This window comes from Rhea americana, unplaced genomic scaffold, assembly GCF_003343005.1.
Source record: "Rhea americana isolate MKP2758 unplaced genomic scaffold, rheAme1 scaffold_35, whole genome shotgun sequence".
NCBI lineage: Eukaryota > Metazoa > Chordata > Aves > Rheiformes > Rheidae > Rhea > Rhea americana.
This window is the reverse complement of record NW_028186479.1, coordinates 2,901,972-2,928,007: the sequence shown is the minus strand read 5'-3', so window position 1 is coordinate 2,928,007 and position 26,036 is coordinate 2,901,972. Positions and strand designations below refer to the sequence as shown.

At 39.2% G+C, this 26,036-nt stretch overlaps 2 protein-coding genes across 2 annotated transcripts in view; one reads left to right on the top strand and one right to left on the bottom strand.

Moving 5' to 3' along the window:
- OSBPL10 (oxysterol binding protein like 10) overlaps window positions 1–13,685 on the top strand; it is a 146,108-nt gene extending 132,423 nt beyond the window's left edge. The window contains exons 10-13 of the mRNA XM_085311800.1: window positions 3,335–3,521; window positions 4,981–5,163; window positions 9,680–9,833; window positions 10,593–13,685. Coding sequence (XP_085167926.1) covers window positions 3,335–3,521; window positions 4,981–5,163; window positions 9,680–9,833; window positions 10,593–10,637 — 569 coding nt within the window. The 3' untranslated portion in view covers window positions 10,638–13,685. The remainder of the gene's footprint in view (window positions 1–3,334; window positions 3,522–4,980; window positions 5,164–9,679; window positions 9,834–10,592) is intronic.
- A 2,625-nt stretch (window positions 13,686–16,310) lies between these two features.
- The window catches only part of STT3B (STT3 oligosaccharyltransferase complex catalytic subunit B), a 31,278-nt gene continuing 21,552 nt past the window's right edge, over window positions 16,311–26,036 (bottom strand). The window contains exons 11-16 of the mRNA XM_085311741.1: window positions 25,653–25,840; window positions 24,938–25,109; window positions 22,380–22,553; window positions 21,224–21,337; window positions 20,002–20,214; window positions 16,311–18,011 (exon numbers count right to left, since the gene is read on the bottom strand). Coding sequence (XP_085167867.1) covers window positions 17,931–18,011; window positions 20,002–20,214; window positions 21,224–21,337; window positions 22,380–22,553; window positions 24,938–25,109; window positions 25,653–25,840 — 942 coding nt within the window. The 3' untranslated portion in view covers window positions 16,311–17,930. The remainder of the gene's footprint in view (window positions 18,012–20,001; window positions 20,215–21,223; window positions 21,338–22,379; window positions 22,554–24,937; window positions 25,110–25,652; window positions 25,841–26,036) is intronic.

Here is a 26,036-nt window from a genome sequence, read left to right as displayed (position 1 = left end):
TTTTAAGGAATCTGCAGTTTCTAGGAGAATTCTTTAATGTGAGAGGAGGAAACATTACTGAAAATGGTGCAGTCTTCTACATCATTTCATCTGTTTAAATTATTTTTAAATTATTTTAAAAAAATAAATAGAGGAGCAAAGGAAGAAAAATAGCCTGTATATTTTTAGCAAGCATTTTTGAAGATTGGTTACATACGGTGAAATGATACAAGTAGATGTCAAAAGTAGTCAGTACTCTCTAAAATAACAATTAGAGTTTAAGTTTTTGTGCCTTTAATTCTTCAAAATTAAAACTAGGCAAGCTAGGTCATGAATTCATATTCTAGTAGCAAATACGAATGTTCTCCTTTAGTGTCATTTGGGCTTCCTGTTCACGAAGAGAGCATGCAGCTCGGTTCAGACGTGGCTGTATAGCTACAGTCTTGGTGGWACTTCAGTTACATTTTGCATGTGGGCTCTGCAAATGGCAGCGTATAAAATTAACAGACACCTGTTAGTAATAAAAGTAATATCACAGTAGGGATATTTCRAACCTTTCCTTTATTCTTGAGACTTCAGCTCACTAATTAGAATCTAATTTTAAGTGAGATAGCACTTTGTTAAAAATGTGTTTATTCAGGTGTTTAAGGAAAAAGAAAAACGCTGAAGCCTGCAAATACTGCTTTATCATATTTGCACCACTTACAGCACTGGGAGATTGCACTTTTGGTCTTTCTAAGGTCAAATATCTAATTTTTTTACTTCTAGGTGATACTGCAGCCGAAAGAGCTGAGTTGAGTTTTTAATATCTTACCTGCTGTGTCTGTTAAAGACACTTACATTGAAGGTCACTGCGGTAATTTGCTGTTTGCTCTTCAGCGTGTTTGGAGCATTCCCGAGCGCCCTGCGCCGCCCCYGGTAGTGAGCGCAGTGTCTGGCCGCAGGACGTGGATATTAGGCCTTTCGTCTTAGAAAAGCCGTCTCGCTGGAGGCGGGCGCTTCCAGGTGCGCTGTGCTCCTGYGTTGCCCGTGGTAGGACCGTATCTCTGCTTGGACCGCTGCGGCTGGGATGCGCCCTGCCCTCGCGTTGCCACCGCGGGCACTGCTGCTTCCCGCGGCTGGCGCTCGTCTCTGCGGCGAAGCAGGTGGAGGGTGAATGGTATGAGGAGGAGAAAGGAAAAAAGAACACCCCCCAAGTCTAATTTCTGGAGAAYCTGGTTCCCAGCTTCTCGCCTTTTTGCTCTCCTGTCGGTGCTAAACGAAGGATGTACAGCCCCAGCTGACCTGGGCTGTGCCTGTGCCTGGGCAATCTTGCTGCCAACCCCAGAAACAGTCATACTGCAGCCAGAGCCCTTGCTTAGGGGGCACTTCATTTTTTTTTTCAATTAGGAGAAAAAACGGCTCCTGTTCTTAGTCTTTGATTGCCTCATCGTTGTCCCTGCTAGTGATCTGAATTCCCTTCGTCCTGCTGGCCAGGCTCAGGAGCGCCCTGCGCCTGGACAGCCGCGTGGCCTCGGTGTCTGCACGTGCGACCGCGGTCCCCGTTTCTGGGAGCTGCGGAGCCTCAGCTTCAGCCTCCCTGCTCCACGTGACAGTTGAGTSCAAAACCTGTGGTGGTCCTCCACGTGGAGACAGGCCAGGGCACATCATCAGCTTTCCTTCCTACGTGTTGCATCAGCACACATTAGCTTGTTTTGTTTCTTTTTTAATTTCACAATCTAATTAAAAAGTTTTTTTTGTTAATGTTGTATTGTAACAGCATCATTTTAATGACTGCTGTGGTAAGCAGAGGCTTCCTTTGGAGTTGCCTTGGCAGGGGGCATAGTTCAGCCTTCCTGCGGTGTCTCGAGCTTGGGTTTGCCCAGGTGTGTGGGGCTGAGGAAGCTGAAGGCAGAACGTGTGTTTGTTCTTGCCGTTGCTTGACTATCCGCTTATCGAGGGTTCAGCGTGCTACACAAGCGACTTCTGATAACCCCGGGCAAAATGACTAAAGGTCCTTTTGCAACATTGCTTTTCTGTGTTTTTCTTTTTTGCGCTCTTCAGGTCATCTGCATCAAAGCTGGCAGTGTAGAGACGCTGCTGTTTCCTTGTTGGCAGGCTGGGATCGCAGAAGTCCTGAGTGAGAGTAGCTGCAAGCGGCGCTRCGCTTGGCTGAAGGCAGTTTCTTGTGGGAGAGGTTCAGTTAGTTCAGAAGAGATGAGTTTAGGAGCTTCCTTTGYCTGTGTTCAATTCTGCTAATTAGGAAGCAGTTTTTAAAATGATGGTGCTACCAGAGCTCTGTGCTTTTAAATTCTGAATGTTATTTAGGTTTGTGTTTTCATACAGCGTTAAGGGCATATTTTTATGCTGGCAGTAGTAGTGCCTTGTTCCTACTTACTGCTTTTTCATCATTATATTTTGTATCATTTTGCAAGATTGGTGGTGTTACTCCCTTAAACAGAGAGACAAACTAATAAATACTGCTAATAATGTATTTCAGTTCTTCCCCTATCTGCCTGGGGATGAGAGTAAATTGGCTCAAGCTCATCTTGTAGCTAAACAGTTACTATTACCGTTTATATGTCAAGATTGTTTTCTTGATTTTTGAAGGATCTCTGGGGTCTCAGTACTTCCCATGATGGGTTATTTTCAGTCCCTGTTGTGAAAAATTCTTTTCAAAGCTATAACTTTTGTCCTTAGGCAGTTTTTAAATTGGACACAAAAGAGCGTAAGCATCTAATATGCATATCTAATATGCAGATAGTTGGCATTTTGTAATTGTGTGTGCAGAGTTTGCAGGTGCTCTTTACTTGATCTTATGTACTGTTCTTTGTCATTCTGAAAACCAAACTACGGCTATGGTGGGGAGCTGTATCATTAACCTGGAAAGGGGAGCTAAGATCTTCTGGCTAGGGATGGAACTTTCTTTGTAGATCCAGATAATCTTGAAAACTTCTTCTGCTGTTTTTTTTGGCATTTGTTTGCTTGTTTTTAGTTCTAGCCCCATAATGCTGAGGATGGAGGAACCTTTACAGTTTGAAACAAAATTGCCAGTAATTTAATTTGTGTGATGAAGAGATTGGTCTCAGTGGTTGAGCATTGGCCCATTTCTGGTTTTAACCATTTATTGCTTATCATTAACACAAAATAAGTAGTCCAGCCAGTTTTTCTGGTAAACCATTTGATGCCACGAAGGACCACAAAGTAGCCATCCGAACTGTTTGTTTTTGAACAGGTTTGCCTCAAGAGCTTTCTTTCAGGGGGCAGGTATTTTTTTCTCAGTAGGCGTATCTCTGGATGGCAGTAATTGCTCAGTGGCTGCCAGGTCTTACAAGTGAAGTTTTATTATTTAACTTCCAACCTTCTTCCTACCTAGGTGTTCTTCACTTGATGGAGCATGACGAAGAGTATGTTTTCACACTGCCTAGTGCCTATGCTCGCTCRATACTCACCATCCCCTGGGTGGAGCTCGGAGGTAAAGTCAGCATCAACTGTGCCAGGACTGGCTATTCTGCTACGGTCACGTTCCACACCAAGCCGTTCTATGGAGGAAAAGTCCACAGGTATGGGAATATTGTGTGATTCCTACTGACCTCCAGCTGGATTTCGATAAAAAGACTTACCTGGACACCTACTTAATTCTTCTATTCAACTGTTCTATTGACAGAAATCTGGATTTCATTTCCTGCTACCATCTGAAGTGACTTGCAGCTTTGGAACACAATTTATTGCAGTTATTATTTAACTTAACGAGATGTATTTTTCTTATTGGGCTAGACTGAATGTATTCTTGCAGGCGTTTTCACTTACAAAAATTACTGTGAAGTATTTAATTGACTTGCCCTATATTATGGCTTGTGTACAGTGCAGGATCAGAGAAGTGTATGTAGAAAGGGTGATACCCCAGCTACACCAGCTGCTGCTTCTACGGGAGCCTTGCAGATGAACTTGTGTGTTAGATGGAGGTGACTTTTGTGCCCATAAGGAGCAGAGAAGCACAACTGCCGCTCTTCATAGTGGTAGCTCCCTGCTGGACACTCCTCCTTCTGCATTGAAATTCCAGATGAAAATATTGTTTACCTATCTTTGGTTCCTCTTTACAATAGTGTGAGGAGGAGCAGTGTAAGACAGTTTCCTGGCTTGTTTCATGCTCAGATTGCTGACTTATCCCCATCACAAGCATACACAGACCCTTTTCTTGTTCTGCTGTGGATTAYAGCAGTTCCTATGACAAGGTTCTGTTAACCACTTGGGATAGTGTGTTGTTGTATGGTTATATCTTGTTCTACTGCAGTTGATCTAATTATTATTCTGTATGCAAGTAGACCATTTTAATGGTTCTTATGTTCAGGCAAAAATATCRACATGAGCTATTTTGACAAGGATTTTACTAAAAGACGGATCAGTAGTTGGCACTCATCAAAGAGAGTGCAAATTTGTGGAGGTCATGCTTATTACTTTAATAATTTTAAATCTAATTTAAGTTTATAAATTATTTGTCATGTATTTTTAAAAGCACATGCATACATGCATGTTTGCGCACAGACCTGTGCCTACACASCGTTCCCCTCTGTATTCTGTTTTTCCCATCCTGCTTCCTTATTCTGCTTGCTCTCAAACCATGGCACAGARGGGATTTTAACTGCTGCCTCTCAGAAGCCGAAAAGTAAACTTGCAGATCTGAGGTAATTTTCTCRGATCTAAGTATCTAACAGCATTAAGGTTCAGGTGTGAAACATGAACTTTAAAATCTTGTACTGAAAATTTCAGACCAATTTCAGGGATTGTTTTTCAGGCCAGTGAGGTAAGAAGTTCTGGGTTAAAGCTGAGCGTTAACATTTTAAGTTGGTTACTGCTGTGCTATCGCTGTGAAACGTTTTTAGGGGAAGTCACTGCTTTGCTTGAGATGTTGTTTTGTAGATGTAGAAAGCTACTTGTAGGCTTAGTTGTGATAGCCTTTCCAGATGCTGATAATAGATGGTACCAGTTATTTTTGTGGGTTTTTTTTCCCTCTTCTCTTAGGGTTACAGCAGAAGTGAAGCATAATCCCACTAACACCATTGTGTGCAAGGCACAGGGAGAATGGAATGGTACACTGGAATTTACTTACAGCAATGGAGAAACCAAAGTGATTGACACTACCAAACTACCTGTTATCAGGAAAAAGATTAGACCAATAGCAAAACAAGGTCCACTGGAATCAAGGTGAGGACAGAGGCATTATAGTGTTCTACTTATGAAGTTCAGGTGAGAATGGAATAGCAAAGCAAACTACAGTTAGAAATGGTGTAGTTCAGAAAGGCCTTTCTTCATATAGCATGTTGATCTAGGCACAAGTAGCTGAAGCTGTATGTGTTGGTTCTTCAGTACATAAATTACATTATAATGATGTATATTTTAATTTTATAGAAGAAAATGCTTGTATTCATTTTAATAAGCATTTGAACAAGATAATGCAGTGTTCTACCTATTCTTTTTAGTGGTTGTAACATGGTAGTCCCATTACTCAGTTTGTTGTAGGTAATTTTGCATGTTCACACTGGAATTTCATGCAATATGCATGTGTTTTTAAGGCATTCAGCACTTACATCATATGCCTGACACAGTGCATCAGAAGAGACTTGTCCTGATATTCCTTGTCATTATCTGTTTGCACTTATCTTCAAAAAAATCAATGTTGTCATTGAATTTAGGAACGCTTTATTGAAGGATGTACAGAATGGTTGAGGTTGGAAAGGACCTCTGTAGATCATCCAGTCCAACCCCCCTACTTGAGCAGARTCACTTAGAGAACATTGCACAGGATCATGCCCAAATGCCTTTTGCATATCTCCAGAGAAGGAGACTCCGCAACCTCTCTAGGCAACCTGTTCCAGGGCTCTGTCACTCTCACAGTAAAGAAGTTTTTCCTTATGTTCAAATAGAACTTCCTGTGCTTTTGACACCCTCYCTTCGGATACTTACACACATTGATAAGATCCCCCCCTCAACCTCTTCTCCAGGCTGAACAGGTCCAGCTCTCACAGCCGTTCCTCATAGGGCAGATGCTCCAGCCCCCTGATCATCTTAGTCTTTCATTGGACTCTATCCAGTAGCTCCATGTCTCTCCTGTACTGGGAAGCCAAGAACTGGACATGGTACTCTAGATGTGGCCTCTTCAGGGCTGGGTAGAGGGGGAGGATCACCTCCCTCGACCTGCTGGCAATGCTCTTCCTCATGCACCCCAGGTTACCATTGGCCTTCCTGGCCACAAGGGCACACTGCTGGGTCAGGGTCAACTTGTTGTCCACCAGAACTCTGAGGTCCTTCTCYGCAGAGCTGCTTTCCAGCAGGTCAGATCCCAGCCTGTATTGGCACATTGATTTATTCCTCCCTAGGTGCAGGACTTGCACTTGCCTTTGTTGAACTTCATGAGGTTCCTCTCCACCCAACTCTCCAGCTTGTTGAGGTCTCTCTGAATGGCAGCACAGCGCTCTGGTGTGTCAGTTTGGCATCCTCAGCTAACTCGCTGAGGAGGCACTCTGTCCCTTCTTTCAAGTCACTGATGAGTAAGTTGAGTACKATTGGACCCAGTACTGCCCCCCTAGAGGACTGTTAGCTGTTAGCTACAGGCCTCCAACTAGACTGCACTGCTGATCAAAACCGTATGAGCTCTGCCTTTCAGCCAGTTCCCAATCTGTTTCACTGTCCACTCATCTAGCCTACACTTCCTGAGTTTGCCTTTGAGGATGTCATGGGAGATAGTGTCAAAAGCCTTGCTGAAGTCAAGGTACACAACATCCACTGCTCTTCCCTCATCCACCCAGGCAGTCATTCCATCATGGAAGGCTATCAGGTTGGTTAAGCATGATTACCCTTTGGTGAATCCATGTTGCCTACTGCTGATCATCTTCTTATCCTCCACCTGCTTGGAGATGACATCCAGGATGAGCTGTTCCATCCCCTTTCCAGAGATGGAGGTGAGGCTGACTGTCCTGTGGCTCCCTGGGTCCTCCTCCTTGCTATTTTTTAAGACTGGAGTGCCACTGGCTTTCTTCCAGTCTTCACRCATTGCTCTCCTGTTCTCCATGGCCTTTCAAAGATGATGGAGAGTGGCCTATCAATGACATCTGCCAGCTTCCTCAGCACTTGTGGATGCATCCCATCGGGGCCCATGGGCTTGTGWATGTCACGTTTGCCTAAACAATCTCTTGTTGCCAATAGCAAAACAAGACCCGCTGGAATCAAGGTGAGGACAAAACAAAGACCTTGAAAGTCTTCCTTTCTCCGGACCTTTTCCCTGGTCTCCAGGGTGTGGGTTTTCCTAAGGGCTGGTCTTAGCAGTAAAGAACAAAGCAAAGAAGGCATTTAGTAACTCTTCCTTCTCTGTATCCTTCATCACCAGGGCCCTGCCCTATTCAGCAGCTGGACCACAYTCTCCCTAGTCTTCATTTTGTTCCTGATGCATTTGAAGAAGCCCTTCTTGTTGTCTTTGACATTCCTTGCCAGATTCAACTTCAAATGGGTCTTGGCTTCCTAGTCCCATCCCTGCATACTCTGACAGCATTCCTGTATTCCTCCTAAGTGGCCTGCTTCCACCTTCTGTATACTTCCTTCTTTTGGAGTTTTACTAGGGGCTCCTTGTTCATCTATGCAGGTTTCCTGCCCTCTTTTCTCAACTTCTTGCTCATTGAGATGTACCATTCGTAAGCCTTAAGGATCATCAGGTATTAGCCAGCTCTCTTAGACCCCTTCACTTCCTTCTAGGGCTCTATCCCATGAGATTCCTCCAAGTAGGTCCCTGAAGAGGCCAAAGTTTGCTGTCCTGAAGTCCAGGGTTGCAATCCTACTTTTTGCCCTCCTTCTTTGCAGGATCCTGAACTCCACCATCTCATGGTCACTGCAGCCAAGCCTTCCCCCCCAAGCCTTCACATCTCCAACCAGTCCTTCTCTCTTTGTTGGTAGGTCCAGCAGCACACCTTTCCTTCATGGCTTCTCCATCATCTGTATCAGAAATTTATCAGTGCTCTGCAGGAACCTCCTAGATTGCTTGTGCCTTGCTGTGTTGTTCCTCTAGCAGATACCAGAGCGGTTGAAGTCCCCCAYGAGAACCAGGACCTGTGATTGTGAAGCTACTTCCAGCTGTCTGTAGAATGCTTCATTGACTTCCTCTTCCTGATCAAGTGGCCTGCAACAAACACTCACAACAGCGTCACCTGTGTTAGTCTGCCCTTCCTTATCCAAAAGCTCTAAGCCAGCTCATTGTCCACCCCTTGGCAGAGCTCCRTAYGTTCCAGTTGCTCTCTCCTGTGAAGGGTGACTCCCCCCCACCTCACCTTCCTGGCCTGTCCTTCCTAAAGGACATCCGTAGCAGCATTTCAGTCATGCGAGCTATCCCGCCGTGTCTGTAATCGCAGTGAGATCACAACCCTGCAACTGCACGCAGTTCTCTGACTCCTCCTGTTTATTCTCCATGCTGCGTGCATTTGTGTACAGGCACTTTGCGCTCTTCAGAGAGGTATTCGAGCATGTTGATTTCCCAGGAGAGAAATCCAAGAGGTTTCCCCCTAGTCTTGTCTTGTAGGTACTTCCTTAGCTGTGTGCAATTGCTGGAGGTATCCCCATTTGAGCCCTGTTTTGCTAACTGCATGGTCTCTCTAACTCCCCCCTTCCCATATATTTCCTAGTTTAAAGCCCTTCTTAACAGGTTGGCCAGCCTGTTGGCAAAGAAACGTGTGCCCCATTTAGTGAAGTGGGTCCATCTCTCTCAATCAAACAAATTAAAAGCATAAGTCAGCTGAGCTTCATTCTTATAATCTGTAAAAATGTATTTTTTCYTGTAAAAATGTGTGTCTTGAGTCATTGTGCAGGGTCAGATGTCATTTTCTACTTAAATTTTCTACTTATTACTTATTTTTACTTATTTATGTACTTTCTACTTCTGTTTTCTATATTTATCACAAACTCATTTTCCCCCTGTTTTCATGCTATTAAGCAAATTATAAATATCCAGTGTTTCTGCAGGATATGCAGTTTGTCAGGTTATAAACAGAAACTCATTTAACTAGCCCTGGAAATAAGTGAAGGCTGTGTTCAGTTTCTCATCAGGATTTTTCTGGGCAAAGTTGTTACTAGGCTAATACTGTGTGAAAAAGCATTGCATCTGAGTATTCTCAGTCTTGTAGAAAAAGAAAATTTTGTTATAAACTGGTAATAATTAAGTGGGAACATACAGCACAGATCTATAAGGGCTGCTTCAGATCAGTTCATCACCTCCCTTGCTAGAAACCTGGTGGGAACAATCGGTGTCCAGATTTAGTGTACTCCTGGCTTTTGTCTGACATTCTCTTTTAATTTGAAAATTATCTGCACATAAATGCAGAATAAATGCTTTTCATTTAGAGATGGAGCAGCAGTAATGAAAATGTGAACAGGAAGTGTTTAAAAACAAAAATCCTCTGTTTAGAGAGAACAAGTCAGGTTGTCAAGAGTCAGGAACATCAGCAAAAGATACTGAGAATGTTAATTTGCATGGTGAAATACTGGGAGCTGAGCAAGCCTGAAAACCTGGTCTACAAATGCAATGACCATCCTAAAAAAAAGTGATGGTTCACAAGCTATGTGACTTGCAAAAATGGCAGGGAGACCATGCCAGGAGCCTGCCCCTTGCCGTGCTTTTCTTTCAGCTGGGCACTCGGCTGTGGCAGAAGAATTCTTACTCTCTTGCTTGTGCTTCACTCAGGCACCTTTGGCAACACGTCACCAATTCTCTGAAAGAAGGTAATATTGATGCAGCAACGGAACACAAGCACCGTCTTGAAGAGAGACAGCGAGCAGAGGAGAGGCAACGTATGGCTCTTACAACACCATGGAAACCAAAATATTTTGCCAAAGAGGTACTTTCATTATCTTTTGAGACCCAATAGCATCTTTGTGCACATGGGGATGCTGCTACAAATGAATCAGCTTGTGCTTTTTCCAATGGGCTGCTGTTACTGTAGATCACTGGGTGTTTTCTTTGTTTTGTGTTGCCAGAATTTGGCTCTCAGAGAAGAGCAGTGGGCTCTTGTGCATTTTTGCAGACCTTTACACCTTCTGTTAGTTACAGTTATTTTAACCTGAATTTTTAATGATGTAACCTAATGTTAGGCACCTTAAAGCGGTGCTTTTTATCTTGAAATGCATACCTTGATTTGCAAACATTCTGTGCTATTATCTCCTGCTAATCTTGATCTCGACATACTAATGAGAACATAATCTTGGAATATTTATCTAGTGTAAGTGTGGAGATGCTGAAAAGAGTCTTGGATTTCATCTACTTTAAATGAAATAGATTTCACTAAGTTAAGCTTTGCTCTTCCAAAGAGGAAAGGGGAAGGGGAAATAAGACTTAATTAGGAAATTACTGTGTGTGACCATGTTGTTAAGTTATCTAGTACATACAGCTATTTAAAACAGTTCTCAGACTTGATTCTCTCCCCCTTCTGATTTCCTTCCTCCTGCCCCAATTATTTGTAAATGCATTAAGCACAGAATTTTCAGATGACAGTTAGGGTTTCTTGTGTTGATTGGTACTATTTTAGTTTTTAATGTGTATGTACACAGATTCAATACGTATAAATCTTGTTTGTAAACTCTCCCTAATTTTCTTCCAGGGTGACGGCTGGCTGTACTTGAATCCTCTCTGGAAGACCCATTGACAAGATAGAGCTGTTGTCTCACAAAATTTACCTTAAAGGAATTAAAATGATACAGTATATAACTTCAAGATGTCATTGAATAGTTCCTGTTACCAGAAGATACAAATGAGAAGCTATATACTGTGAATGATGCGTCTCAAAATAACCACAAGCTCAAGTTTATTCAGGAGCCATTTTGTGTGTATGTATAAAGACAAACACATGCACACTTATATATACACACACATATGTACACACTGTGTGTATGTATGTGTTTGTGTGTGTATTATTCACACTACATGTAAACAAAGTATAAACACTAACAGTGATTTAAAGACCTCATCCTCTAAGTAAGTGTTAGGGCATAAAACTCTCACTGGAATCAAATCGGGTTCCCTGAGTTGTGTGCTTGCAGGATCAGGCCCTATGTTAGTATTTAAAAATACTTTTTTATTAGTACTGGTTAAGGTTTTCTATTTTTCACTTTTGCCAAAAATGTTTTGCACTTGAAATGTGATGTGTCACTTAATGGCAGCCTTTCAGTCTAAACAGTCATTGAGTAACTCACTTTGACATAAGAATGATACACTGACTACACTCTCTTTGGGATGTTGACTTAACAGCATGTTTCCTGTCACTATAAATGTGAATTTTCTGCCATCTTATAAGAAGTAGCAATACCTTCTTGAGATCTTTGTTCACACTAACCCGTTGTRTCCTCGCTCCTTGGTTTGGTCATACTTCGAGATGTTCAGTAGCTCTCTGGTCACTTGTGAGCCACCTGCTCTGATAGTTTGGGTCTAGCTGGGTCCAACCTCCTTGGCTATTGTCATGCCAGTGCTGTTGGGTTATCCTGTCTTATCTGGTCTCTTAAATCACTTCTGGTGGATGGAGCTGTGGTATTCAGCCTTGTCCTCGCCTCAGCTTTCCACTCTTGGAGAAAAGGCAGCGTAGCATGACGGTAGCCCGTGTCCGAGCCACCCCAGTTTGCAGCCTGAGYGCTGCTGCGATGGGCGCGAGCCTTCCCCGCCGGTGGAGACGCAGATTTCTTACGCTGCTGCTGTGAGGCTGGCAAGAGCTTAAATGGTCACAGCCCTGGATCCCGTATCAAAGCTCCAAGCAGACCTGTCTTGATTTCTTTTGCTTTTGGCCCAGTTGATTGCTTTCTCATGAGGAGAAATAATATAACCAGTGTTCCCAGATGAATGATTTTTCTGATGTAAGAGTCACTATTTATAAATTACTACACTGAAATAAGAGCATTATTAATGAAACAAATGAAACAGGACATAATTTGTTTTCTAAAGTAAGCAAACAATCCTGTAGTTTGATCTTGCTTCATAAGGTGACCACTGTGACACTATGAAAGTGAATTCTAAAAATTTGAAGTGTTAAAGCTTAGTTGCATTTTAAATTAGTATTTGTTAAAAGATGTTTTTGAAAAAAGTGATAAAAAGAGACAAATGTAAAACGTGCTGACTTCTGCTCAGTGCTTCTTTTTACAGTGCCCCTTTAAAAGAAAAAAACAAAAAACAACCACTATATTTCTAGTATACAGTAGCATGGATGCCTACCTTTCTGTAGTACTCATTAATTTTGTGCCTTTTGTCTGCTTTCTTAATACAACAGCTTATGCTTTGTAGCTATTACTCAGATATATTTAAGTCGAAGTACTGCTTATATCTGTTCTGGTGTCTTGCATTTTCTAATACTTTATTTTTTGGTAGATATTAAAACCCTTGGGCAACTGAAAAGGCTAAATAGAGGTGTTACATAAGGAAACATCCCATTAGTTGTTCATTTGGACATGACATTTAATAGATCTTTAAATTTTGAATTTCAGATCCTTATTAAATGAGCTGTAATCTCCTTTTCCTCCTAAATGCTATTTTGTCTGCTTGTATATACTTTTTCTTGCACATTAGAAAGATTAGTGTGATTAATGACTTAAATCCTATTTTTTAAAAAAAAACCGCAGACTGTATGAGCTTGGTTTTGTAACTGACTTTTTTTTTAAGAAAAAATTATTTTTAGGTATAGTTAATGTTTTTCTGTAACAACATAAAAACGATGCTCTTGCAGTAAGCACTGAACTATTTACCAAGTATCATCAGGAAATCTCATACTTTATCAGCTGCAAGAATTAATTTATAATGGATCCATTCTTGTTTTAGAGGTTAGTCTGGTAAGTAAGTAGAAGTATAAATACCGATTATATCACCACAAAGAACAATCAAAAATGCAGATTTAAACAGATGGAGTGTGTCCTCCCAGAACTTTGACTTTCATACACCAAAGAACTAGCCACATATTCACTGAAAATAGCCATTGAAAACCTCTTTTGTCAGGCACGCGGACCTACACTCCTGAAAGAGTAGACCTCTTACAGCTTTGATGGTGCGACTGTCAAAGCTACAAAGATGCTGTAGCTCCTCTTTTCAGGAGAAATCTGAGTAATTTTATGCTTGTAACTTATTGAAGATTTTTGTGTGCATGGTTGGTTGTTTCTGCATGCTGAGAACATTCCACTTGTGCTCTGAGAAATGCTTTGTTTTGATGCTCTGAAGAATCCCCTGATGCCRCCACCACTGTTTCTTTTCCAAAGTAGCTTGGGAAAGGCAGGCATAAAAATAATCCTTTTGGAAAAGATCTTATCAACAAGAGATTCCAGAACAAGATTCACAGGAAGCGTCGTTTTATTTTTCTGATGGTTATGTATTCAGTATATTTTAAAAGACTGAAGTATTCATGAGCTTCACTCTGTAAGTTGTTCCAATAGCTGTCTTGGGCTTGCAAATATGAATGKTTTCCTTTTCAAGTAGCCAGTGTATTGTAATGTAAAAATCTACATGTACTTAAGGTCTTTTTTTTTGTGTGTACACCTGTAGAAAGCCTATGCAACTTTTTTTTTTCTATTTCTTTTCTTCCTTAAAGTAGAAATGGTCAGAACGCAGATTTACACCTTTATCATTTAAAAGATGCTCTGGCAGTCTCTTCTGATTTGCCTTCCTTTCATAATCTGTGAATTTAAAATGACAATGCTCATGAATAAAAAATTTGTTTCATTTAGCAGTGGGATGCCCTTTCTCTTTCCGTTGAAGTGTTTGTTAATTGGTATTATTTACTCAGATGTCCAGAAGTGGTATACAACTTTGATGGTACATGTAATCTGTTTTCATGGTTCTGATATAAGTGACTTGTCAGTTGAATCTTTTTTTTTCCCTCTCCCCCCCGCCCCATGTTGTTGTTATTGCCACATACCTCATAGATAAGTTTTTGTTTAATTTGGACAGCACAACACCGGGCAAATAGGGCTAAGCAGCATAATAGCTTCAGCAAGAGCGAGGGAACACATCCTTTATTTTTAATAAACATAAAGGAAACTAGGTTACGGTATTCCCTTGTTGCTGAAAATAGTATTTCATTTAAAGTTTGTAATTACAGATTCTTGATTAGATGCATCTTAAAAATACAACTCTGAAGTATTGCAGCATTGAACACTGTTGAATGGGAAGAATAYGCATATGAGAGACTTCAGTGATCCTGATCTGCATTTTCCAAGTTTTAGTGAATGCAGTTCTGTTTTTTTCCAAATATTTGTCCACACTGTTTGAAACTTGTTATGCCATAACATTTTGTTGTTATGCAAAATGCAGAAAACAACATTGGCTGTAAATAGGTCAGGAAATGCTAGTCAGTCATGTTCCTTTCCTTTCGCTGCATTGTTTCAAGGCTAGGGCTTGGCRGAATTTAAATTTGGGTCTAGTAGAGAGTTGCCTTGGAGCTTTTGCCCCTGCGGTTCAGACCAGAGCTTAGGCCGAGCACTGCGCGACGTTGGGCATCGACGTTGCTGATGGATGTCAGCTGCTGGAATTAACACCGGTATCTCCCATGGTCACGCAAGGGTCTCTGCAATTTAATGGGCAAATAAGTAAGTCAGTCAGTCATCGGACTAAGCGAGAGAGAGATCTTTAGTTGTCAGGTAAAAGCCAGGATGGGCTGCTCTGACTTCCGTCAGCGTAACTTTTCTCAGTGAACAGCACAGCTACGGTAAGAAAGAGGCACGTTACTTCCTGTAAGACAGGAGGACTTGAGCCACCCCACCCGAAACCCGGGATCTTCTGGCTGTCTAGCCACCACAAGCTTAAAAYGTGCATTCTGAAGCATCAAAAAATAGCTTTATGTCTTAACCTTAGAGGAAACTAGTCATTAAAATCAATTTGCTAGCAATAGCCTCTCAGTTTTCTTGCACAAAGGTGGTGTTTTTAAATGATGTCCCATGTTTTGAACACTCTGCGGGTCACATCTAGTTCCTCAGACTACCACAAGCTGGTCTGTTTACCAGAGCCACTTCCACATAAACGAGGGGGGGGGGGAAGGGAAGAGGGTGCTAGCTCTTGCAAACTGGGAGCTTTGAATACATTATATCAAACAACACAGTTGCACATTTGGCCTATGTAAATCATTGACAGTTCTAGTCACAGCAGAGTATGGTTTCAGTTTTTATTGATAACGACTGATATGTAGAGAGGGCTGAGTCACAAAGCAGTTAACTTTTTTCAAGAGTAAATATATCAAGATGTTCAACTAAATTTTCTTTCCTCCATTATGGAGTTACTGCCACAAATCAAATAATTTCTCCTAGGATAACCAACACTACTGTCTGTCTTCTTCGCTTTCAACAGTGATGACTGATACAAAAGTTAGCAATACTGGCTTCTAGACATTTGCTTTTCTATTTTCTTAGCAATTGCAGGCCCTAGCCTGGCTTAAAAATTTTCCTTGGCCTAGCAGAACAACTGAAAAATGGCCCCTAACTGAGGAAATAAACAAACTAGTGTGTAAGGTAGGTTTGATAACAAAGTAACATGCAAGTGTTTTCTTTTGCTGGTACATGTGTGGTTGTCTTTTCCTAGAGAGGCGAGCTAAACATTTCTTTAGCTGAATAATTCTCAGATGCGGCTGAAGAACCAGGTTATTTAGATGCAGTCATCTTTGCTCAGGAGCAAAAATTTTCTTTTTTTTTCTTTTCTTTTNTTTTTTTTTTTAAGTAAGTGGCCACCTTAATGACTTCAAAGCAACTTCTCCTTTCCCTTAAATATGCAACATGTGCAAGGTTCCGTTTCTATAGCAGACTATAGTAGGTTCAAGCAAGTAGAAGGCAACTTTGAATCCAGGCTGACTTAAAAGGCTTCTTCTCAGCATTTTAAAGCAATTTGCTAATGCTGTCAGATAAACAAAGCCAAAATAAGTGAATCTTAGGTGACAAGAGTTAAAACAACTTTTGACAGAATTGTAAAGATGCTTAAGGAGATTTTTTTTTTAAAAAAAGTAAGTTTGTTATTTCTTACTGGCATCGGGGCAGGCTGTAGATGCAAGATATTACAGGTTATGCATCACACACTCACCCTTTCTTGCATGTAAGCAATACAACAGTTTGAGCTTCTCCAGCTGTCAGCAGAAAACACTGCTGCATGCGTTTGTTGGGAAGGAAGCCTGCTGCTCTGTGAGGATACTACAGCCACCTCGGATACTCATCACAGCAGAAATCCTACTTCTAAGTTAAACTAGAAGGACATTAAGGAGCTGCTGAGGCTTTGTTGCAGCAATTTCCTATGAGATTACAGAGGTTAAATAGTAAGACTATGAGGAACACGTTTTCAAGCTAATCACAACAGAAGCAACATGACACCCTTAACACAAAACTTGAATTAACTTTATTTTCCCCTACAGTCAACAACTGGTCTGCATTGAGCTTTARCGCAACAAAGTAAAAAGAAATCTCCAGATGACAAGGGGCCAGAAATCCAGATTAAGTTACCTTTGTGAAAATGTTGCAGCTGTAGTATTGGTCTTCATAAACCATTTGAGTCAAAAATGAGTTCATAAATCAAAAAAAAAATACATCTTGGGAAAGTCATCAGCAGTAACATTCTCACAGAACACTGTAAATTTACATTTTCTTCATGAACGGTACATACTATTCTGCATTTCACATCAAATTACTGATGCAAGTTTTATTATTTCTATAAAAAAAGTTACATCCTGTGGCAGGAAAAAAATGCAAAACCCTTTCTTTTGTCTTAATAAAAGATGATTTTAAGTCTGTATAAAGTTTTCCTATAGCTGAAAAGTGAACATGTTCAGTTTCCATTTATATTTTAGTGCATTTAATCTGACAGTTTTCACCATAAAAAAAACAAACAAAAAAAAGCATTATAATAAGACAGACAAAGCAAATAGCACTATGGCAGAAATTTCTTCAATTGATTTAAGCACTCTAAATAAAAATGCTGAGAAACAGATTTCCAGGAAAACTTTTACCCTCACAGGAGAAGGTAGGGGGAAGAGGTTATRTTGGAAACCTTCTGCCTCTGATAGTTGACAGGTGTCAAAAAAACCACAAACCTTAAACCCTTTTCTGTCTTAAAAAAAAAATACAGGCTGTACTTGTTTTACCAATGTAAACATTTACTTAAGACAGTTCAATTTCTATTCTGAGGCACCAGCCACTCTCTGGTGCTCAGTTGTACGTTATGATAGCATTCATTACTGTCATTTCAGATTTTCAGGAGGATACAAATTTAGCCCTTGTATCTACGATGTGCAAGATTTGCCTTGTCTACCTTATAAAATGATAGTGTAAGGCAGCAATACTGCAATCACATTTTAAACAAAAGCAGCTCATCCAACTTTTAACTGGTGAATAGTTAACGTAATCTGTCTCGTCATCTCTTGTGAAACTGCAGCTTTGCTTCTTTACACTCCAAATCAAAACCAACCTACAGCAAAAGTATGTTTAAAGAAACCATTAAAAAACAATCATGGGAGCAAATTACTTATTTTAAAAGTTTAATTTCAGAAATCTCTATTTCCTTTTAATTGTTGAAAACAAGTCATTAAGTGTCACCATTCCAGTTTACATATTGCTATTCAGCTAAACAGTATCTTCCAAAAAAAAGATTGACAAGTATGCATGTGCCAAGGACCAAATTACAGGGTTCTTTGGTGCAGTCAGTCCAAATTCTCAACAGATTTGAAGGATAATATGTACCAATAAAAAAAAAAAAAAAAAAAAAAAAAAGCTGCTAGACTTGGACAGCAGCTCTGTCTTGCTTCACATTACAAATCTAAAACAGCTGTTCTCAATAAGCCAATATTTTTAAATCAGACATTGCCTGAAAGTTTTGTACAATAATCTGGACCAATGATGGTTCTGTACCCTCATGTTGCTGTGAAACATGACTTGAGCTAAAGGCAAAGACTGGTTATCTCAAGGACAACTGCTTCGTATTAGCAATCAGAACAGTGTATTTAAACTGTCTTCCTGTTCGGTCTCTTGCCTTTCTTTAAAATTAGTTTATTCTTAATGTAGCCACGCTTCCTTTTGGAGGTCTAAAAAGAAAAACAGAATACAATGTATTAGTTAGTCATTTAGTCTTGACCCCGTTTTAATACTGTGCATTTCAAGTCTGATCTTGATTTATTTAAAGAGCCTAGATAGTGAATCCTCAGCTAGGTATTAGCTCTTCATTATGTTTAAATTTAGGATTGTAAATTTATGTCCAACATTTGCTTTTGTGCAAGTTGTACTTTTGCAAGCCCAAACCAGACGTACCATAGTTTTTGAAGCTTGTGCTGAGGCAGAATTCACAGTAAGCCAGCATAAATCTCTAACGTGCCCAAAGAGCAAAAGTGATGTGTTGTTTTAGTTTGAAGGGGAACAAATTCTTGCATCTTCTACTCCATTTGATTGCCCAATACTGAGCAAGATAGTAATATTTGCTCAAAGCATTATTTTTCAGAAAAATGAAAGAATCACATTTTAGTCTTCAGTCCTCTRCGTTAAGTCTGCAGACTAGTTAGCTCTTTCTACTCATGTACACTTATCAGCATATTTTAGATTTCTCTTTTTTTCTACACAGTGAGGAACAGATGCATTAATGTTGGTCTTTCCTAATATTAACGTTGCATAGTTACAGTTAATTCTTAGCAGGCAGTACTGTTCATTCAACTCGCCTACCAGAACAAATTAGAAAGTAAGCAACTCCCACACTTGCTGTGCTTACTAGCAGGCTCTCTTATGTCTATTAGAAGTAATTTTTTTCCTTTTGGTTTGCTGGCTAATAAACATTTTTATTGGAGTCAAAGACAAACATTTCATACTCAGACATTTTATACCTCTGAATTTTGAGCAATGTCACYCTTAAAATGTAAGTGTGATTGAAGATGGACTGAATTTCCAGTAAGGAAGCACTGTTATAAAACTTGTAGCTACTACAGAGTCTCACACACATACTTAAGAAATCCCAGTTTAGGCATTCAACCCATGCTATTTGGCTGTTCTATGCTTTCTTAATGGGAAGTAGAGCTTGTATGTACTGCAAGAGTGGGTGACGGATCAGAACTTGCTTCAGTTTTTACCCTGTCTTTAGGCAGAGAACATGCACAGCTTAAGCATAGCCAATACATCTATCATTAATAGATGCAGCCTTGCTTCTTACCCCACAATCAGAAATTACACTGTAAGTTTATGATGGTCACAGTAAAGTTTATAATKCTTTTTAAAAAATAAGTCTAGCTCCACTGGCAACTCCAATTCAAAATACTTTATAGTATAAATTTGATTAAATTACCATAAATTTATATATTTACCATAGCAGTTCCCTCTAACAATCCTTACTTTTACTTCTATGGAGCAGTAAAAATTTAATACTATTTAATACTAATTCAATTTATTAAACATTCATTTCTGACAGGATTCTATTTTTTTTTTTGGCAAAATATATTTGCATATACATGTTATACAGGACAGGGCTGCTAAGATTCTCCCCAACTCCCCTGATACACAACTTTAATAGTAGCACACCACAACTAACATGTAAAAAACATGAAGATCACTTCAAACAGTAAGCAGCCAGACACTTCAGTTCCGTCAACAGAAGTTTCATATTTAATTTATTTCATACAAAATTGCCATTTTTAAACTTCTAGGCATCACTACTTTCAAACAGTCAGAAAGCAACTTCCACATTTTACTTAGTGAGCCAGTTACTGAAACATGAATTGATGTACTTCAGAGATTATACTTCCAGTTACATGAAGACTTAAGAATTGTAACAGCCAGTGACATATTCTTATTTCCAGTTAGCATTCTCCCTAAAAAAAGAAAATATCTAGCCTTTTGTCTTCACATGCTTGTAAGTTAAGCATACAGTAAATAAACAATTATTACCAGCAGGCAGGTCTGATATTGGACACTAACATGAACAGTATCCGTAACATTCTGGCTATTGGAAATACATAATTCACCAGCTATRTGATTCATTATTAAAAATAAACTGTCATCTCTAGACCTCTTTGAGTTACTTCACTGGGAACCCACCTTCTTTGACAAATACTTCTGTTTCGGTACAATGTTGGTTACCCTAGGTTTATGATCCAATGTCTCTCTGTTTTCTAGTTGTTTCACCTTGTATATTCTAACAAGCCAGTGCTCTGATGTAAAGGCTTCCTCCAAATGTTTAAATTTAATGTCCTTGTTGCCAATCTCAGCATTGCGTGTACGATCAAATCCTGGGGGTGTCCGAAAATCCAGCTATAAAATTGAAGTTGCATATCAGTTTGAAATAAAACCCAAAACACACATCATGGCAAACTAACGTATGGCTCCATACCTCATACCACATGTCAGCTGCTTCCTCTGGTCTAGTTAGAGGATGACACTTTTCTTAAAATGATTATTGCTATATAAGAAATATTTAATTTTTACAGTTGGAAAAGAGACAAAAAACCTCTTATTTCTACAGATGACTCAGGAGACAATACTGTTTCAATAGGAATACAGTTTCCTCATTCAGAAGTAAAGCTATTCAAGTGAAAGTTTGAGGCAGAGCAGTTGCGGTGGCTTTTTAGCATAGCTGCTCACCTGTACTCTCCACTCTCTCTTACACTGAAACAGTTTGCACTTCCACGTTTTTCCATAGGGGTCTGATAGCTCATCTTACATTTAACAGTTAAATTCCACTCCTGTGTTAAGTAGTATAAGATTCATCAGACTCAAAGTTTTAGTCAAATAAATGAATCTTGTACTAACGTATCAGAATGAAGGGCCCTTTGAGGGGAAAAACAGGAACGGAAAAAGCAAACAGCAGATTTAGGCACATACATCTGTGCTTGATGACTCCAGAGGGGATTGACAACTGAGAATTACGCTCTTACTATATAGTGTAGTGTTGTTTAATACACTGATGTGACTCGGCCAGAAATCAGTTCCTGACATATATTAAATAAAGCCAATTGTACATTTCCATTTGTCTGTTGCTATTACAAAAAACAAGCATAAACCCTCCCACAACCTGCAAGTGCACTGCATAATGGAATTAAGTGGCTTGTCTGAAGCAATGTGAAGGACAGCAAAAAGCAAAGTGCACATCTAGGTTGGCAGCACAAGTGCTTTTGTCTAAAGGTTGTTAGAAGACCATGCTAGTCTCTTACCTTTCATTCTGCTCATATAAATGCTCAATTGAAAGATGGAAAATGCACGAAAATAGCATTTATTTTTCTTACATTTTTAGCTGAGATTCAGTAGAATTTTAACCACTAACCTGCATCTCTCCAAATCTGTAATATGACATTTTATACATGAGGCAGTTCAGCAAAGTTGGAGAACCTGCTTTGTCTACCCGGAATTCTCCCTGAGGAGTAAAGTAATCACTTTCCTTTGAAAATGAAAAAGAAACAAAATGTCAATATAAAGTAATCCCTTTTCAAATTAATTCCTCATTCCTTTCTCCACAACCCCCCCCAGCCTTTCTCTAGTATCTAAACTGACTTTAAAATTTAAAAATAGATTCAAGCTAGCCTGAAACAAAAAAAAGTTGCCTCATTAAAGGCAAAGTAAAACCACCTGCTTATAATGCAAAACACAATAGAACAGTCTTTCTAAACCCATTTTATTATCCTGGTATAAGTTTTGTCACTTTACAATAAACAGTTACTGGAAAACTAATCTCAATATGCAAGAAAAAAACGTTAGTTTGTCATCTACCAAAATTATTCTTTAAAAGGTGAAAAACATTGCATTGTGAACATACTAGTTTTGTAATGTTACCGTAAACTTCATGTGTGCACAGTGTCTAAAGAAAAATTTCCTGCTATTTTCATCTTCTGGCACAAGATGAAACTGATCACCCACGTAGGCTACTCCCTTAAGCCTGTGCTCAATATCTAGAAGTTTTTGTTAGGCTTAAGCAAATATTACTACAGGTTTCTGTAATCTCTGAAATATTTGAATAACTTAAATTCTACATAAGTAAATATTCACACTTTAACTTGTATCCTACTATTACAATGTTTGAAGAACAGAATTTAAACATTCTGAACCTTTTTTTTTTTTTTTTTTTTTTTTTTTTAAGTATGAAGGTGCATAGTAAGACACACAAGAATTACAGAAGATATCCTGTACTTTTAGTATCATGCAAATAAGTGAAAAGCTTTGGAGGTTACTGACCTTTCAAAATCATAAATACTGAAAGAAACTGGGCTACAGGTCTCTGCACTCCTACTGTTCTAGGAAAACAACCCATAACAAATTTTTCAAATAAAATTGCAGTATGTAGTACAGATTTCCCTCTACTGTGATAAGCACCACCAGAAAAGCAATGTAAATAAAGTGTTTTGTTTTTTTTTTTTTAAGTACTGAGACATACATAAAAGAAAATGTATTAAGCYAAAGCCATTCCAGTTACACTGTCAACTTACCCGAATGTCTTTGGGATGTTCTCCCTCTGCTATTCTCACCATCCACAAGAACTTATTGATATCATCACCAGAGTAGCCAATCACACCGCCAAAAATAATCAAAACATAATCCACATCCAGACTCCTCATGATCTCATATGCTGCTGACTCGTTTGATGACATTGCCTTTCCCACCTGTATCATAGCAAACATATTTAAGTATCTGTATAGCTGCTACAGGACAGATCCTCAGATCAGCAATCTGGAAGACCAAAGTCCAAAAATATATACTTAACCAACCAAAGCCCATACTTTATTTCTAGATAAAATATTGTATCTATTTAGAAACTCAAAAACCCAACCTAAACTGAAATATCAGTTTTCTCCTGGTTATTTTATCCTCTGTAAGGCAAGCAGGGCCTGCTGAAGTGAGGCTTTGAGTATAAGATATAGCATTATGGTTTTCTTTTCGTTGCACCCACAGATTTTTCAAATCACAGCTGTATTGCCAGTAAGTTAGTGCACCAGATACAGTACTTAAAGGTTTAGATAAAGCCTAAAGTGAATAAGTTATTTGAAATATTAGTAATTGCTTGGGTTTTTTCCTGAGCTCTGTCCTTCACTAATGAAGCAGCCATGTCCAGTACTCTGTAGCATGCAGGCATCCTCAGTGTTGAGCTCATGGAAAGTTTATACAGTGAAAGTGCCAGAACTGCAGCATCATATAATTAAAATGTAACTATTTTGGCCACAAATAACAAACAAAAAACTCAAAAAGAAAAACCCAAACAAAACTCCACCCTTTCTAAGGCTGTATCCAAAACCTCTTCCATAYTGCCTATTTTCCGAAACATACAGCAACAGTTCAGTAATTTTATTTCCCATTGAGGCTCCTGCACTTAAAGGATAGTAACATAACTTTGTAGTAAAGGGGCGCAACTACAATACAGCTACTGTTACATTCAAATTGGTAYCACTTAGTTAAGTCAAGAACTTCATTAGGAAATGCTAAGCTTAAACCGCAGTCTGTCAAAAAAGACTGGTAACTTCAGTTTCTCGGCCATTACCCGAACCAATGCGAAGTTACTCAATAGATTTCCATTTCTGTGCAGGAAGAAGTCATCTGGCAGATTTGCTTGAGGCGTGCACCCAAGATAAGTTCAAATACTTGCTACAAAATACATTTATTGCTTAGACCTCCATTTCTGAACAAATATTCCGTACAGAGGAAGCCAACAGAGCCAGCAGTCACGCTGGAGAACTTCCTTTAATAAAACACCATCTTTGTTAACTTCCRCAATGTTCAAGATTGTTGGGCTTATGAATTACAGTTGACTGTTCCATATGAACATCAGGTTAACCCAATATTCCTCTCCTGCAGGGATCCTCATTATAAGAAATACTACTACTTGTAGAAAATTGAGAACATAGATGGAGATTCAAGTCTGACAGGTCTCTTAAAACATACTAAGAAAAGTGCCTTAGCAGATGGGAAGGCTTTTTGACTAATACTAGTACCAGCAGTGCAACTTCCCATGCTTTCTTTGTGACTGGTGCTTGTTTCCTACTCTTACCAAAAGCTYATATAAATCTTGTACATATTACTTCCCCCCACAGAATACATATGTTTTTCCACAGGACTTTATATGCTCAAAGACCAGCTTCATTAATTAGTTAATTCTGAACATTGCTTTTCTGCAAATTTGGTCCACCTGTTGTACTAGGTACTAACGCAAGACAAGAAACTACGCTACTAGACTCCTCAAGTTCTTCCCCTATTCTGCCCTTGTAGCAGAGGCTCCTGGGCAAAAAAAAAAAAAAAACCAAAAAAAAACAAAAACAAAAACACAAAAACACAGCTATTAAGTGATGATTGGCTCTCATTACACAGCACCTAATAAGATTTCAGCCCAACTACGGTTAGGAGCACTTTTTCTTTTTAAAAAGTTTAAGTTGCTCAGGATGGCCCCCCTGTAACCACGGGCCATGCTAACAGCCCTCTCTTCGAACATGTGCTTCGGAAGTGGAAGAAATACAGATGCTTAGTCTAACTGCAAACTCAGGGGGATAGAAGTGCTCCTGACTTAATGCTGTTCCATTACTATTCGTTCCAGGATGCCTGAAAATTCATTTCGCGTAATCAGTTTCTAGAGCGCCATTCAAAATCTGTTAAAGAGACTGATGAACTGAATCGTATTTGAATACAGCCGGTAAAGTAGCATTAGGTAAACTTTCACAGAGCTAATCACTGGGAAAATGGTTATACTACTACATGCTGTATATCCCCTCACAAAAAAAAAAAAAANAAAAAAAAGAAAAAGAAAAAGTGAAACCAAAGTGGTAGTGAATTTTTAGAGACTTAAGATAAGCAAAACAAACTCCAAAAGCAAAGGTGACTCCCTCCAGCTCCCAAAGCCATCTTTTATACTGAAGTTCTAATAAATGCCAAAAATCTGATCCTTCCRTGTTTCCCACTCTATGTAATTTTTCCTAATATTATACTATTTATACAACTTCATACTCAACTGAAATGTAAACATGTTGGTGTTTTTTACCTCATAGGATATTATCATCCTTACCAGAGCTATGTGACTGTTGTTCCAAGTATTGTTATCAACTAAGGTTGTCCGATTAGCCATTCCTGCTATCTGGTAGCCGTAGTCCCACCAAGACATTACTCTGGCATGTTCATCCGTATTTTGTCTCAGCCAGTAATAGGCTTCTCTGAAGTCGTCTAGAATATTCCGAGTACTGAAAAACAGAGTTTACTTTATTCATATTAATACTAACATTGGCAACAAATTAGCTGCATCACACTGAATCTGCGTTCTCAAGACCTTCCAATACCTTCAACTCCATTAGAGGAATTCAGTCACCCACATGAACTCAAAATTGAGCCCACTGAGAGCTGGATGGCCAGAAACTGAATTATTTTATAGATACGATTAAATCCATTCCTAGTTAAATATATATTCACGTTCATAAACAAGTTTTTTCAACTGACTYTTAAAAACTAAAAAATTTTTTTCTCATCTTTAACAACTTTGCATATAATTATTTTAATGAATTTACATAAAACATTTTATTGAAGTTTTTGTTGTTTGCTTGGGTTTTTTTGTTTTTGTTCTCCCATTCTACCCCAAAGAGTAAAATATTGAAAACTTTTCATTAACAATTGTGCCTAAATATAGTTAAAAGTGATTAAAAGAAGGCAAAGYAAATCACTAATGCCAAGGAACTGGAAGTTGTTTTTGCCCTTAAGATATTATTTTCAAACCTGCAGACCCTACTTACCCATCATGGTTATAGGAAGCGAGAACAACACTAGGGCTGGAGTATGCATTGCTAGTTACCCAGGTACAGTGGACAGCAAACATCATCAACAGCATCAGCATCAGCATAGTAACAATGCTCTTGATATTGGGACCTAGTCCTTCTTCTGTTTTTTCCTGTTCAGATACATGTTTTCTCACTTTGCCTGCCTAAACAAACACAAATACATCCATTAGGGCAACTTTGCAACTTTCATCTGATTAATTCTCCACCCTTGACAATGGAACTCATGGCTTTTTCTTCACCATACACATCCCATAAATGTTATGGAATACAGAAAAACCTAGACAATTTTTTAGTGTAAATTAACTAGGCATGCGCAAAAATTTCAGTAATCCAGCAACT